We start from the raw sequence: 15,542 nt of genomic DNA, 5'->3' as shown, positions 1-15,542 counted from the left end.
AATATGTTTTGCAAACAAACGGACTGACTGATCTATCGGAGGCTTGTGTGGAAGTGTAGAAGGGATCTAAATGTCAGAGCGTTGTTCGAACGGAGGAAAAGAATTACACCATAAACCACATTAATTGAGCGGCTCCATTATCCGCTGGCTTTATTAAAATAGCAGCTCATTTAGTTGTTGCGTGCCAGACTTTTCATATTTCTTTCCTTGCGCTGCTATCAAACTTGTTTATTTTCCCAAAGCAGTTTACTTCCAGGGCTATAAACCTTTGGACCAAATAAATTCTTCCCTCTATTTTTGTTTGATTGCCTGTTTTTGATTCTTTTCTCCTTTTCTCTCATGTGATAAGTAGTAGCTACTTTTTGCAATGAGTAGAGCAGTAGCATGTCAAAATTCTACATCACTGCTTTTTAATGTTGCTTTGTGTGTGTATTCCGCCATACTAATGTGTAAGGGGTTTTAATAATTCAACTGTTCATTCAGTTTTATTCTAGGGAATCAGTTTGTTTGAATGAGAATGAAAAGTTTAAAAAACACTTTCATTTTGCAGAAGCTTTTATCCAAAGTGACTTACATTGTATTCATAAATTATTTGAGCAGTTTTGCATTACTTGGGAATCAGTTGAGTGAATGATTTTAAGACTGATTAATAAAGACAGTCATTTGTTTAGTTCCTGAATAAATCAGTGTTTTTGAACAAATCAGTTGACTGAATGATTCAGTTACTCATTCATAACATTGCTGATTGAATCAGTGTATTTGAGCAAATTGGTTGAGTAAATGATTCAGTGACTCACTCAAAGACACTTGTTTTGTTCTTGAATGAATCAGTGTTTCTGAACAAACTGATTGACTTAACAATTCAGTGACTCATTCATAATGTTTCTGAATGAATCTGTGTATTTCAACAAATTGGTTGATTAAATGATTCAGTGACTCACTCAAAGACACTTGTTTTGTTCTTGAATGAATCAGTGTTTCTGAACAAACTGACTGACTTAACAATTCAGTTTCAACAAATTGTATGAGTAAATGATTCATTAACTTACTCAAAAGATTTTTTCCTGAATGAATCTGTGTTTCTGAATAAATTGATTGACTGAATGATTCAGTGACTCATTCCTAACATTCCTGAATGAATTAGTGTTTTTAACAAATCAGCTGAGTGAATCATTCTGTGACTTATTAAAAGACAGCCACTTGTTTGTTCCTAAAAAATTCTGTTTTGTGATGAAATTGTTGAATGTTTCAAAGAGTTTGTTCACTCATAAAGACAGTCACTGTCTTAATGATATAACCTAGAGAAAGAATTACTGAATCTCTCCACCACTAATGTACCAATTAAGAGTCTTCCTGGTATATAAGCACTATTGGAACATAACTCTGCAAACTATTTTATATAGTTTTATTCTAGTTGTATTTTGTATTTACATTTAAATGTAATTTTGTTAGTAGTTTGTAGTTCATCTAAACCTAGTTTTCATTGAGCTATTCTTAATGTAGCTCTCCCAACAGTACTTTTGTTTTTATTTTAAAAAAGTTTATATAATACAAATGGGAGCTATGAGTACCTGTTGTTTTGCAAATCTCTCTAAATAACCAGTGAAAAGAGTTCCTGTATGATCTGCTTTAGTGTTCACTTGGGGGAACGCCTTTATAGGGGGGCTGAAGCTCATGTAATGGAAATCCAAAGTTAGCATTATGGCTTTCAAACTGTTCAGTTACTTAGGGAGTCTCTTCCACCCTTTGCATCTGAAGAGCCAATTTAATGTATCCCATCCATGCTCTTAAAACGGTGAAGAAGCAGCACATCAGAGGGATCCAATGTCTCATAAGCACTTTAGAGGGGATGGTTCTAAGAAATTCAATATTTTTAAGCTTTGAAAGGAAGTTTAGAAGATGCTGGGGTTCTTCACGCCACCTCATCACATGCATAATAAAGCATATGCCTGCACAGCATGATTTATGTATAAAAATACAAACAATAAATGGCTGCTTTCATGCACTTCATCATGAGCGACTTATAGGTGCTCTGCATAATAAGCCTGTAAGTCAAGAGCCACTCTCACCCCGCTGGTCATCACTGCCATTGAATAACTTGATTTTTTAAAAGCCAGAGAACAGTATAGATGGATTAAAAGTGTACAGTGTCAGCTCTAGAATAATGACTCCTTAAAGTGCCATTATTTTGTCTTCTGACTCAGCACAAGATTCAATATATTATGAGTTTTTGGGACGAATCATTTGTGGTCAATGTCATGCAGAAAAATGGTTGATTCAACTGGTTTGAACAGTACGGCTGCTGGTTAGAAAACAGATTTTGGGTTGGTTGTTGTTTTTAAAATAGCCTATTTTTTGTATGCACAGAACAGATGGCCTGTCTCCAAGCTTATTTTGAATTATGCACTTGAGTGGAGCTAGTGCATTCTAGCTTTTAAGAGATAATAGCAAATGCAACAACAACTGCATGGAAAAAGATTCTTGTTGTTCTTAATGAAATGATTTTGCTGTCTTAGGCCCCCACATTAAAAGTCCTAAAATCTGTTGAGGGGGTTAAACGGTGTGCGAATGCTGTCTCCGCAGAGCAATCAATAAAGATTTCCATTTACTGGCCTGTCTGAGGAAGAACTAAAGATTTTAATGTACTCAAGTCAATATGCAATTGGGACAAGAATACAGCCCTTCTAAAAGCTACAATGGGCTCTGGGTGTCTGGTCCAGAAATGCTGCATCCCCTAATAAAACTGATTAAGGGGTCTTGGCCATTTGCTGAAATGCCACTGGGGAGGAAGTGTCTGCTTTTTTTCTTTTTTTTTTCTTTGCTGTGTCTTCTAACTGAATGCAATGCTATAGATTCAATCGATAGGACAACACAACGCTAATGAAGACTCCCACAGCCACAGTACAGTGGGGCTTGACTCCTGAGTCCCCAAACACCAGACCGGTAATGTAGTCGTATAGAGGGGCCGAACCTGATTAGGTAGTAATGTGGTTACTACATGTACATCTCTCTATCTCTCCCCCTCTCTCTCTCTCTGTCTCTCTGTCTTTCTTGTAGCATTGAAAAGTATGGGAAAGACTGTGAATCCATCCATAAGTGTAAGAATATTGGGGGGAAGTGGAAAAATTGATGTCCAAAAATTAGTCCAAAAAATGGCCAAAAATCAGTCTATTGTTGGTAAAAAAAATAAAAATAAAAAAAAAGGGTGAGGGATTTAATGTCTAAAAAGTATTATACATTCATCCATTAGCAATTAGAAATGAATGAATGCACTAAAATCTATCTATCGATCTGTCTGTATTTCTGTTCGTCTATCTGTCTATCTATGTGTCTATCCATATTTATTGTTGGTAAAAGTGAGGGGAAAACTGTGGGAATGAATGTCTAGAAAGTATTATCCATTCATCCATTAGCAATAAGAAATGAATGTCTAAAACCTATCTATCTATCTATCTATCTATCTATCTATCTATCTATCTATCAGCATTAGGAAACTGAGGGTAAAATGAGGAAATTATTGTCTAAAAACTATCTATCTATCTATCTATCTATCGTTGGTATGGAACTAATGACTAAACAATTTATCCATCCACTGGGATAAAGATGGGGGGGGGGGGGGTATTGTCTAAAAAACTAAAACATCCATCTTTAGGGTGAAATATTCAACTTCAAGCCCCTTTTTATATCAAACTCATCATATGACATTCATTATAGGTGCTGAACTCACAGTTACCTTATTGTCGACGAGTTATGGGAATAAATGCAAGAATCATAAGCAGAAGAGCAGTGTAGGCTACGTACCGCAGCAGAGGATCAGCAGAGCGCTGAACAGCAGCACAAGCCAGAAAGTTGAGGACATCGTCAGCCACGCATCCCACTGTCTACTCCTCTTCCTAAAGGGCGAAGCCATCAAAGTCGGTCTCAGTTTTCCAGTCAAATTAGCCTCCAATCAGGCTCGTATAACCAGCTTCGGCGTTCGTCTCAAAGTTGCCAAACAGAAACGAGGGAGAAGCGGCGCGACCGTATCCGTGAGCAGCACCGAGAAGAGACAGAAGACGAAGAAGATCCTGTTCGCGATGCTGAGTAGGTCATAAGCGATGTGTTACAGAGAAGCTAACCATAGCCTACATCGTGTCTTGTAGAGATAGTAACTAAAAGAGAAAGGTTACTGCGACGTTTACAGTTGTGAAACTTGAAAAAAATGGATATCTAAAATCTGAGTTGGAGAGAAGCAGCGCTGCTGCCGTTTCATCTGGAGACCACGGAAAAGTGCTTGATACCTGAAGTCGATTGAGAGAGAATCGATTCTTGTGCTTGTATTACCAACAAGCCAATGTAAACATCTCAGTCGCATTGCCTGTAACGTTAAATTTGCAACAAACAAATTAACAGAGGTCCTTTTTTCATTAGTGGCCTACAGAACATTCTCAAAACAACCTAAGAGGACCGTTAAAAAGAGCTTATTTAAAAAAAAATAAATAAATAGTTATTCCAAATGGTACCATAAAATAACCTGGTATCAGCAGGATTTAAAAAAATTTAATTTAAGACCTTTAAAAACCTTCACTTCACATTTCAGCCTTTAAACATTTTTTAAGAAAACAGAACTGCAGAAATATATTGGTTTCCACAGTAACCGCAGTACACAAAGCTGACGTGCACGCTCACGTTTATTCAGTGAAATCGTAGCCTTTTGAAATTTAATCGTAATATTAACACATATAGGAATTCTTGTCTGTCCGTTCCCAAAGACCTCTTATAATTTAGACTTTTTGTACCTTTTAAGAGTTTTCGTGGCCTAAAATGTAAACAATTTAACTGAAGACGTTTTAAGGACCCGCGGAAACCGTAATAAGAGCATAGTTCAGTGCAAACATTTCTGTCATGCATTTGGCAAAAAGCTTTTGTTGACTATTAATTTTACCTTTGAAATTTGAGGCAAGTGCAACTCTGGCGTCCCCGTTGTTTGTGAGCAGTGGTGTGCTGGCGATTTAAATAAAATACAGATTTCCATGCAATCAAAACATATGGGTATGCCCTTGAACTTGGTAATCTGTTTAACATCTTGACTGAAAAATACTGGTTTCATGGTCAGTTTTTCATTTATTATTTTCTAATGTTAGTGAATGTTTACATTCGAGTGCAGTCCTACTACACTGAAATGAATACTGGGAGCGGCTGGAAACCAGCGACCTCTCCTGGCTGGAGATAGTATCAACATCATAAACTGATAGCAATCTTTACCTGACTTGCTTTTCAAATGTTTTCACATTGATCATCCGAGTCTAATATGATCTAATTGTCCATCTCGTGTGTTTTTGTGTGTGTGTGTGTGTGTGTGTGTGTGTGTGTGTTTACCTGGTATTTCCTACGTTATGGGGACCCCACAAGGATAGAAACAACAGTAAATGTTGTCCTTGTGGGGACCTTTTTATTTTTTTTTATAAAAAAATTTATTTATTTATTTATTTTTGTCCACATGAAGTAACAAGCTTATAAATCATATAGAATGAAGTTTTTAAAAATGTAAAAATGTAGAAAGTTTTGTGTGAGGGGTAGAGTTAGGGGTAGGGTAGGGGATAGAGAATACAGTTTGTACAGTAGCTTATAAAAATCATTAGACCTGTAATGATCCTGGGAATCGCAGTGTGTCTGTGCCTGTGTGTTTAGTGATAAAGTAGGTGCAAAGAACATTTTATAAAGGTTTTTTTTTTTATGGTTATGGCATCTGACATTTTCGATCCAATAAATCTACAATTCTGTTGAAAATGTCATAAACACTTCAAAAACATTTATAAAACATAATATAAAGACTCCATATAAAAAACTTGGCACTTGCATCTTGAAGTACATTTTTATGAGATTTCTACTGTTTATCATCTCAGACATCTGCATTTGTCGTTGATCCACTAAGCATTTATCTCATTGTGTGGATTTTAGTATTCACAGCATTACATAGCATTTTTCCTTGTGATAAGCCTCTGCATTCAGCTTCACCTCAAGCTGTGGACACCAACATAATATCCAAGAAGAAATGAAAACCTCTTTGATTTGACACTTAGGAAAAGTGCTGTTTGTAAATAATATTCAATCCCTTTAAGATGAACCTGCCTAGTCTGAAACATGGAATCGACATTGCATTCAAGTCCTTCTGAGAAGTTCATATTTATGAGTTGTGAAGTCATACGACGTCGGCTATGTCACTTGGTTGCAGAAAAAAACAACCTCTACTTAACTCTACTTTTAATGATAAATAAATTAAGATTAATATAGATAAAGAATGCACATCCCGTGTGTTTTTGCTTTATGTTTTGATTCAAGATTTTGTCAATTAAATTGTAGTAATTGTAGCCTACAACACTTTGTACATGAAACTTAATTTTATTGTAAATTAAATTTATATATATATATATATATATATATATATATATATATATATATATATATATTATAAATTTATATATAATTTCATTGATTTCAACAAATGTACTCACCGACATGCCCCCAACTCACAAACTCTGTCCTCAAAGGAATAGTTCACCTAAAAATGAAAAATTCTCAGAAAATGTACTCACCCTCAGGCCATCCATGATGTACATTAGTTTGTCTCTTAATAGGAACATATTTGGATAAAGTTATCATTACATCACTTACTTACCAATGGATCCTTTGCAGTGAATGGGTGCCGTCAGAATGAGAGTCCAAACACCTGATTAAAAACATCACAATAATCCACAAGAAATAACATCTTTTGAAAAGCTGCATTTTTGAGAGAAGTCAATCATTAAGACATTTCACTTTAAACTTTGGCCAAAACACGAGTCCATAATCCATAATAATACTTCCTGCAGTGAAAAAGTCCATCTCCTGTTGTTCTCTCACATCAAAATCCACCAACATATTTGTTAAAACAGTACTGGAGTGTTTTAGCTTGTAAACAGTGCTTGATCTGTGCATATTTCTCCCCTGATTCAGACAAGGTGACTTTTTCACTGGAGAAAGCAGTATTTGGGCTAGCATTTTATCTGCAGAGGATCCATTAGTGAGCAAGTGATGTACTGCAAAATTTATGTTCCGATGAAGAAAGGAACTCATCTATGTTTTGGGGTACATTTTTCATCAAATATTTATTATGGGGTGAACTGTTCATTTAAAGGAAGTTTCAAATTTTCCACTGGTAGTTACAATATTGTGCTGGTGTTCATGTGCTTTCATCTTGCATATATTATCTTGCCAACATAACTTGAATGCATCAAAATACATGCTAACGAAGATGGATAGTATGCAATCTGATTAAGTCAGCCTTCAGCACTTGTTTCCTCATGGGAAAGCCTTGTTTTCCTACGTCATCCACGTGAGAGATGACGGACTTTGATGGTTTTATTTATGACATGCTAAGTTTCGTCCCTTTGAAGGATCAGAAGATCAAGTGTGGGTGGGTTCCTGGGGCAGAGAGTCGACGCTGGTGTCTGACGTGTGTCTATAATTCATAGTCCTACAGCTTGGGTTGCTGGTCTGCTCAGATGATTGTGTACAATAGCAGACAGCCCTCGACCCACCTCTTTTGAAACCCCTCACTGTCCGCCCCTGGCCCCCGGTGACCCCCGAGGGAAATCACAACTACTTCAAAGCAGCCTGCCGAAGGAAAGGAGAATAAATATTTCGTATTGTATAATTTTTCATTCCTTTCCATCACAACATCCCAGCTTTCTGAGACCCCAGAGAGTGGAGATTACTGACCTTCAGCACCAACTTTCCTCTTCTTGTTGTTTAGAAACAAGCGGCCCGTATTATAATACCATGAATTTCTGTTTCTCTTTTCACAGTTGGTACCTGTAACGTGGCGAGTGAGTCCAGACTCTTTTCTAACAGGCATGTATTTTCTTGTTTTACAGCTCATTAAAGTTTCACGAGAGACTACTCGGCTTGTTTTCATTCAGGACACGTATCAAAATTGTTTGCGAGTGAGCATCATGCAGTTTCACCGAGGAGACAATATACTGCGTTTAGTGGAAGGGGCAAGGAGATGTCATGAGAGAAGAACATTACTCAGCCACTTAAGAGCTAGGAACCTTCAAAGCAACGTGTGCCGCAAGAAGGATTGAGGATGCACGACACCGATCTGATAGGGCCTGAGGGAGCAGTCAAGGTCCTTGTCACTCTGCTTATGACAGGAAGTATGTCTTCATACAGCCTGTCGAAATGAATATAACATCTAATGTGATTATGCAACCAGTTATTACCGAATGTTATGTCATTATTATGGTTGTGCAGTTTGGACTTAATTGCACTTGTGTCCCTTTCTCATTACTTGTTTTGAATTAAACGGAATTGTTTATTATCCTGAGACTGTTTGGAATGAAATAACGGGGAGTTATAATACCATTCCTGTATCTCCTGTTCATTATTTTTTCATAAAGTGCTTTGTTAAAAACCATTTATATTGACGTAGCGTGTCAAATGGAAGGTAGCATAGGCCTACATGATCTGGCTCCCAAGGTTTTTAAAGTCTGACTGGGCCTTCTGCAGTTTAAGTTCTATCTATTTGTAATGCAAAATGCATTCAGATAAAAACTTGGCTTGTTTATTCCTGCATTAAATTGAGTCCTTGGAAGTAGCGCTAAAACATTTCCAAATGTTCCAATGTTAAATTAGTTTTCTCTATCCGAGATGAATGTAGAAAGACAACTGTAAGTAAGTGTAGGTTGATTTTCTTTAAAAGTGTAAACACTGTGGCGCTATCAAAACTGCTGTTTAAGCATCCTACAATATAAATATGAAATATAAATGTTTGTCCAAAATATAGAAGATGAGGTGAGTGTTTGAAAACTTGTTTACACTATAAAGTTTTACCTTATAAATTGTCTAAGTATGTAATTTTGTATGTAAGTATTAATAATGCATTAGTTACAAATTTTAACCAAAAAAAACTATTATTTTATTCAGCAAGGATGCATTAATTTGATCAAATATGACAGTAAAGACATTCATAATTATATTTTTCTACTATTCTATTTTACTGTTCATCAAAGCATCCTAAAAGTGTAACCATTTCCACTAAAATATTAGACAGCACAACTGTTTTCAACATTGATAATAACAAGAAATGTTTCTTAAGCAAATCAGCATATTAGAATGATTTCTGAATTATCAAGCGACACTGAAGACTGGAGTAATGACTGATTAAAATGTACCTTTGCATCAAAGAAATAAATTGCTTTTTTAAAAAAGAACATTTTAAATGTAATAACAACACACAAGATCACTGTTTTACTGTATTAAAAATAAAAAAATCTTTTTTCTTTTTTTTTTAAATAATCTAGTCTTGGTGAAAGTTATTTCAAAAACTGAATCTTGTTATAAAAAGAAGTATATTCGAGATATCAATATTCAAGAATCAAGACCAGTAGCCAAAGGCAAAAGATTAACTGGAATAAGACACATTTCATTAAACAGCTGTACATCATTATTTTGGTATCTGTCTTTCTGTTTTCTGCTCTTAGATGTTATGGAGAGACTCTCTTGTTGTTTATGAAGTGAGATGGGGACAGAAAGCCTGACGAGACCTTCTCTGCAACGGTCAAATGACTTGAAGAACTTTTCAGACTCCAAAATGTCTCTTCTTCTTCTTCCTTCCAGCGTGTCTTGAGTGGGGTGTCCTTGGTCCTTTTGTGGCCAGTCGTCAAGGGAGTTTTGTCTTTTGATGGTGAAAGAGACCACACACAATCTGATGCTGTCATCTGTAATTGGTTGCCTGCCCAGAGGATCCTCCTAGCTGCCATTCTTCTTTATCTCTTCACTCTTATCAGTCCTTTTTCTCCTGGAGTGTCAGCAGGGCACTAGATGTGTGTTCATACAATTGGAGGGCACTGCGGCAGTGATCAACCTTGGTCTTTGTATTGCCAGGAACATTATTTTCAAATGAAAGGTCTGAGGTAACCTTTGCACCCAAAAAGCTGTTAAGTCAGGTGAGCTCTAAAAGAAAAAACATAAGACAACAGTTGACCAAACAGTGTGACCAGAGCAATGAGATTTCTATCGGAACATAAACATCATACTTACAGAATAAAATCAAACTGATATTTGTATTAGAAACATCATATTGAATAAAATAATAAAATAAACTGTTAAAAATAGGCCTGATATATAATGCTAAAATTTGTAAGTGTCAGATATATTGATAAGTTGATATGTTTGGGATGGAGGACGTGCAGAAGTGGGAGGTGTCAGTGAGGGAGTACATGCCTCATAAATCAGTCATGGCATCTGAGGCCAACCCCGAGCTAACCAGACAACTGCTGAAAAATTCACTTTTATTTTCTACAGCTTTTGAAATCGTAAAGTTCACTCCTTCATCATCGTTTTAATTCATTATAATGGCATGTAAGGTGAAAGTCCTCATTGTGAACTGTCCCTCTGTTACAGTGAAAGCAAGTGCAGGGCTGATTCGCTTTGATGGATTATAGTCATTTTAATAATGGAGCTAAATTTGGACATGGATAACGTCAACATGAGTCCCACCCGTAAAGTCTATTGTGGTCTCAATAAATATATAACACGATTAGCTGTCCCTCATGGCCCTTTTCTAGCTGTTACTTGACTCACTGGTATTCTTGAAGTTCAGGTGTTAAAGCTGATGTGTATTTTTTGATGTGTACGCCACTTGCAACTGTTTCAGAATCATTTTATTGTAAATAGTGTAGCGATGTTTGAGGCACAGCACACACTGAAGTCCCTTTCAAACCAAGCAGCTTCATGTTTGTCAATGCAACGAATCCATTTGAGCAATTTTAACCTGTGGCGCATTTGATTCCTACTGAAATAACTGTATTTCATCAGCAAAAATACACAAGTGTTTTTAACTTTCTATGCAATCTTAGAAACATATTGAAGATCGTTTTTGCCATGGGATAAAAAAATACTTACATTCTGAAAATTCTGACTTTTTACTCAGAATTCCAAGTTTATATCTTGCAATTTCAAGATTTTTCTCTCTGAATTCTAAATTTACCTCTCACAATTCTTTTTTTTAAGGTAATTGCAACATTTTATCCCACAATTCAAAATTTTTTCATGCAGCTGCGAGGTTGTATTTCACAATCCTATGTTTGTATCTCACAATTCTGACTGAAAAAGAATTGCAAGAAAAAAGCTTCCATAGAGATGCACTATTCGCAGACACTGTTAATATATTCCAATAGTGAAAGTTTCCAAAAATAGGGGATACCAAGATAAATCTCAAAATGTGGCGACCTGCTCTATATATATTCAAAAGAAAGTTTTATTAGACTACTGACAAGACTAGAGTCTTTATGTCATCTTTTTTCAAAAGTACGATTCATTTTTTTATCTACAAAACTTTTTAAGTGAAGAACAAATTGCTTTTGTGTGGCTTTAAATCCTTTTCTAAATCAATATTGCCCCTGATTACATTGTAACTAATACATTTAGTACAATTATCTCACTAACTAGATCTGTTATCCATGTATGAGACAATATGCTAAGCACATTGGCCCAGACAAGAAAAAGAGCAGGCCGGAAAGAAATGTCGGAGAGTGACGAGAGCAGAAGACTCGTGGAAAGCAGGAAATCGCCAGGGAAACAGAGGTGACAGGGACTGTGAGAGAGGGAAAGGCTGTTTCTGCCTTGTTGCTCCAGAGATTCATTGCTCTCCTCATCAATCATGGAGGGCTGATGAAATTGTTCCTGCCCAGAGAGAGCCTCATGGCTCTCATGTGCAGAGTTGGCATAAATCCTGCTGGCAGGGAATAGAAGTGGATTATATTGGCAAATTAATTGTTGCTTGAATTTGCCACTTTTTCTTCTTGCCCGTGGAGGGCTTGGAACACGAGCGGGGTATTGTCTTATTCTCAAAGCTGCTTTTTTTGTGTGTGCTGGCACATCTCCTAGATTCTTGCCTTCTCAAAGGGATCATGTCAAGAATATCAATTTGAAAAGGAAAAGGTTGAGGATCAGCCTCGGAGAGCAATTTCCAGATGTAAGTGTACCAAACAGCAGGTCAGAATGAACAGATCTTCATTATTTCAACCAGAAGCCCATTCTGGATTCCCAGCAGGACGTACAAATCCACACCTTCAGTGAAGAACAAACAAAGAGCACCGCCTTCGCTACCTGCAGATCACTCATTAATGTGTTCAGTTTATTTTTAGACCACTTCCCCTTTGTTTGACTGTAGATAAGCTTGGGAACGTCTCTCTCATTAGTGTTTAACACGGGACTCCTGCCGTCAAGGTCAACGGTACCCCTGTGCCACTGCTGGGAAGGCCTTGCCAAAACTAATGAGAAGACCACCGGTCACAGAGAACAACTACTACTACTTCTTTATTTTCCTGCTCTGGTTCAGACAATTATCGTCCCTTGCCTGACCAAAAGGTGATTTTTATTTTTTTATTTTTTGCACTTATTTGCTTGCAATTAGTAGTAGTTGTAGCAAGATGTGACATTTATTTTATTTTTAATTGTATTCATTTTATCTATTTTGATGTTTATTGTTAGGCATTTCCAAAATAATAAATAAATAAATCAGTAAGGCTCGAATATTTGTAACATGAAATTGCAAGGCTTAATTCGCTTCCAATTATTTTTAGCTTTACAGCTAGTAAAAGTATTTAATTTTTTTTTTTTTTAAAGCTTTTTACATCTTGTTATGCTGCATGATACAAACTGTACAACATTTCAACGTGTTGGGAAATTAAAAAGTGCTGAATGCTACTAAAACTCATGTGCAGTGCGATACTGCCCTCTAGGGGATCGTGCACAGAAAGTCATTTTGCATACTTGCCAGATGATCATGTTGTCATTGTCAAATCTTTAATTACATTTCTAAATTCAGTATGCGACTCAGCAGTTGATCTTAGGGAAAAAAGCTTGCATGGGCTAAAGTTATTGTCGACGTGTCGTCTTGGACTGCTTTTTTGAATTTAAATACATAGTGAAGATGCTTGGGGATTAAAGAAAACCACAGAGTATGAATATGGTAAATTCTGGTCCAATGTCTGCAGACAATGGCGATGCGTGCATCAAACCACAACTGTTGAACACACATGTCCGAATGGTGAACAAATCTTTCGTTTGAGTCGGATGTTTTCAGTGAATCAGTTCACAAAAGCGATCTGACTCCAAACGGTTCTCGAGTCAATTGATTTATAGAATCGACTCGTCTATTTCTCAGATCCTTGTGAACTAGTGATGCTGAGATTTGGCCGATATAACAAAAAGTAAATTAATTGAACAGCCTAGAAGTAATGTTTTAAAATAAAACGTAGGACTGCTTTAAATAATTATATAAAAGTTTTTATCAACGCAATAAAACGGGATTATTCCAAAAATATGGGCCTAGATGTAGGCTAAATGGATTATATTTTGTTTCTTAATGACTTTGTGTTTATGAGCTAAATAGCGACACACTGCAATAATCGTTCAACTTTGACGGGAAACGTAATTAACAGCAATATGCGCTGCACGTGATGGCGTCATGACGGATAAAGAATCACTCTAATGTTTTTGAAGCGAGCTGTTCGAGAGAGCCGATTCGCGGAAATGACTCGGACTCGCTGCACACTTGTTGCATGTGTGAAAGAGTTACAGCAAACTCCTCCCATGGACCGCCCACAGAGAAGCATCTTGCTCTCTTGTGTCACCCGATGAATACTTAGTTGATAAACAGGGCTTGAGGGTTGAAGTTTTATCTTTAAGGGTAGCCTATGGGTTGTTACGGTAGCGTTCGTCTAAGTTGCACTGAGCGTTTAAATGTGTGAGAACGGTCGCGGAAATTACAATGTGGCTAAACTAACTCTCAGTTAGGACTGAGAAGAACAAGCTGGTAAGTGAAACATTTACTCAGTAGACGCTAGACTTGTAGAAGGTCAATGAAGATACTCCAGAGAATCTGTAGAGAAGATAAATGAAACGTGTAGAATAAATAATGAATAAACTATAACTAATATAACATAATAAATGAATAAAATCTAGTAATGTTAGTTACTGTCCTTAATGAATGTTATTAGGTAGTGTTACAGAGAAAAGCTCACTTTTTATAAAATGTTTGAGTAGATAACTTAACTGGGATATTTCATTCTGTGCCTCAAAAATTGTGAGCTACCCACATAGACAACATTTTTAGGCATGATTTATAGGTACCTTCGGGGAAAGCATTTTTGCCTTTTACTTAATGCAAAAATACTATTAAAATGACAGAAAATTAAAACTGTTTTCTCACCCTTAATCTCTTTTGTGAAACACGGAAGAAGATATTTTGAAAAAAAAAAAAATGTTTATTCAGTGAAAGTCAATGGCGTCCAGTTTGGTTGTGGATGCCAAATACCTTCAGTGTATATGCAAACTTGTCTTCTTCAAAATATCTCTTTTATGTTCCACGGAAAAAAAAAAGAAGTCATACAGGTCTGGAATGACATGTGGGTGACTAAATATGCCTATTTTCTCTTTTGGGTAAATTATTCCTTTAAATTAATTGGAAAGAACTGGCTGTACTGAAGCATAAAAATACCATAATATGTTTGCAGATGTTTAGGAAACATGCTGAGTTCATGTACTTGTTTCTAAGAAAAAAGATCACAGCTAGTTCTTCTACTTTGAAATGTGCATTCCGTGTCAGAATGTTTTGTTTTGGTCTGTGTGATTCTGCCAACTGCCAGTTTACCCAAAAGTATTTTGACCCACCAGGTTGCCAGTTCACAGAAAATACAGCGTATTGCAGCCATGGAAGCCAGCAATCAGACAGGGTCAGAAATCGAAGATTCTAAGCCTCAGCATCCATATAAAAACTCTATGACCAGAGGAATATTAAAACAATTTATATCAACTTACAGTGTATGGCTCATCGCCTTCCCTTGTCAGTTCCGTTCATTCCTTTTGTGTGTCTTCAATCTGGCAACCTGTGTCTATCACTTGTTTCTGGACGTAACTGTTCTCATAGAATTACAATGAATATATAAACTTTACATTTATCATTATTGGCGTAAACGGGTTTTAAAAAAAAAGACTTTAAAGACCTGTTAACATCAAGAACACTAACTATATTAGCATACACATGCTTTAAATGCACCAGCTCTTTAAAACCAGTTCATTTATTTTTATAGTTCTTGTTCTCGGCTTTTCAAAAAGTTGACTTTGAGTGTCCACTTAATGTACTTAAGCCAGGTCAGCAGTTGAACGCGGATGATAAATGAGGCTGTTTACTCTCCGCCGGTCATGCTTTGAGATGCTGCAGCCTTAATTGCATTACCTAACTGTCCTGAGTACTTGCTCATGTCTGTTATTAGAAGTTCACCAGTCAACCATCTCACCACCAGACAGCCCAAGTCCTAATAAATTAATATACCAGAACTGAAAGAATGAGATTATTCTTAAGGAGCCGGGCAGAAACGTGATGTCTTAGTTAGTGTGATTTATGACCAGAGGCGCCCCATAAGCTCAATTCATGCAAATTATGCATGGAGTGAATCAACTGCAGTGGGAGTCTGACTTGTTTTTGGCCTCGTAATTAGCAGATGGTGAGTATG

The 15,542-nt window shown here is 36.5% G+C and overlaps 1 protein-coding gene and 1 long non-coding RNA gene across 3 annotated transcripts in view; both read right to left on the bottom strand.

Moving 5' to 3' along the window:
* The window catches only part of LOC109078201 (chemokine-like protein TAFA-5), a 43,543-nt gene extending 38,314 nt beyond the window's left edge, over positions 1–5,229 (bottom strand). The window contains exons 1-2 of one of the 2 annotated variants that reach the window (XM_042753141.1): positions 4,925–5,229; positions 3,802–3,893 (exon numbers count right to left, since the gene is read on the bottom strand). In XM_042753141.1, coding sequence (XP_042609075.1) covers positions 3,802–3,893; positions 4,925–5,064 — 232 coding nt within the window. In that variant the 5' untranslated portion in view covers positions 5,065–5,229. Of the gene's footprint in view, positions 1–3,801; positions 3,928–4,924 lie in introns of those variants that run through there. The other variant, XM_042753142.1, reaches the window with a different exon arrangement.
* A 4,086-nt stretch (positions 5,230–9,315) lies between these two features.
* On the bottom strand, positions 9,316–15,418 carry LOC122142418. Its single transcript, XR_006158593.1, has 2 exons — positions 14,848–15,418; positions 9,316–9,975 (listed from the first exon to the last, which is right to left on the bottom strand). It is a non-coding gene; the product is annotated as an uncharacterized LOC122142418 (long non-coding RNA).
* Positions 15,419–15,542: the final 124 nt, after the last annotated feature.

Source organism: Cyprinus carpio, chromosome B25 (genome assembly GCF_018340385.1).
Source record: "Cyprinus carpio isolate SPL01 chromosome B25, ASM1834038v1, whole genome shotgun sequence".
Taxonomy (NCBI): domain Eukaryota; kingdom Metazoa; phylum Chordata; class Actinopteri; order Cypriniformes; family Cyprinidae; genus Cyprinus; species Cyprinus carpio.
The sequence above is the reverse complement of the archived record's forward strand: the minus strand, read 5'-3'. Positions and strand labels throughout refer to the sequence as shown.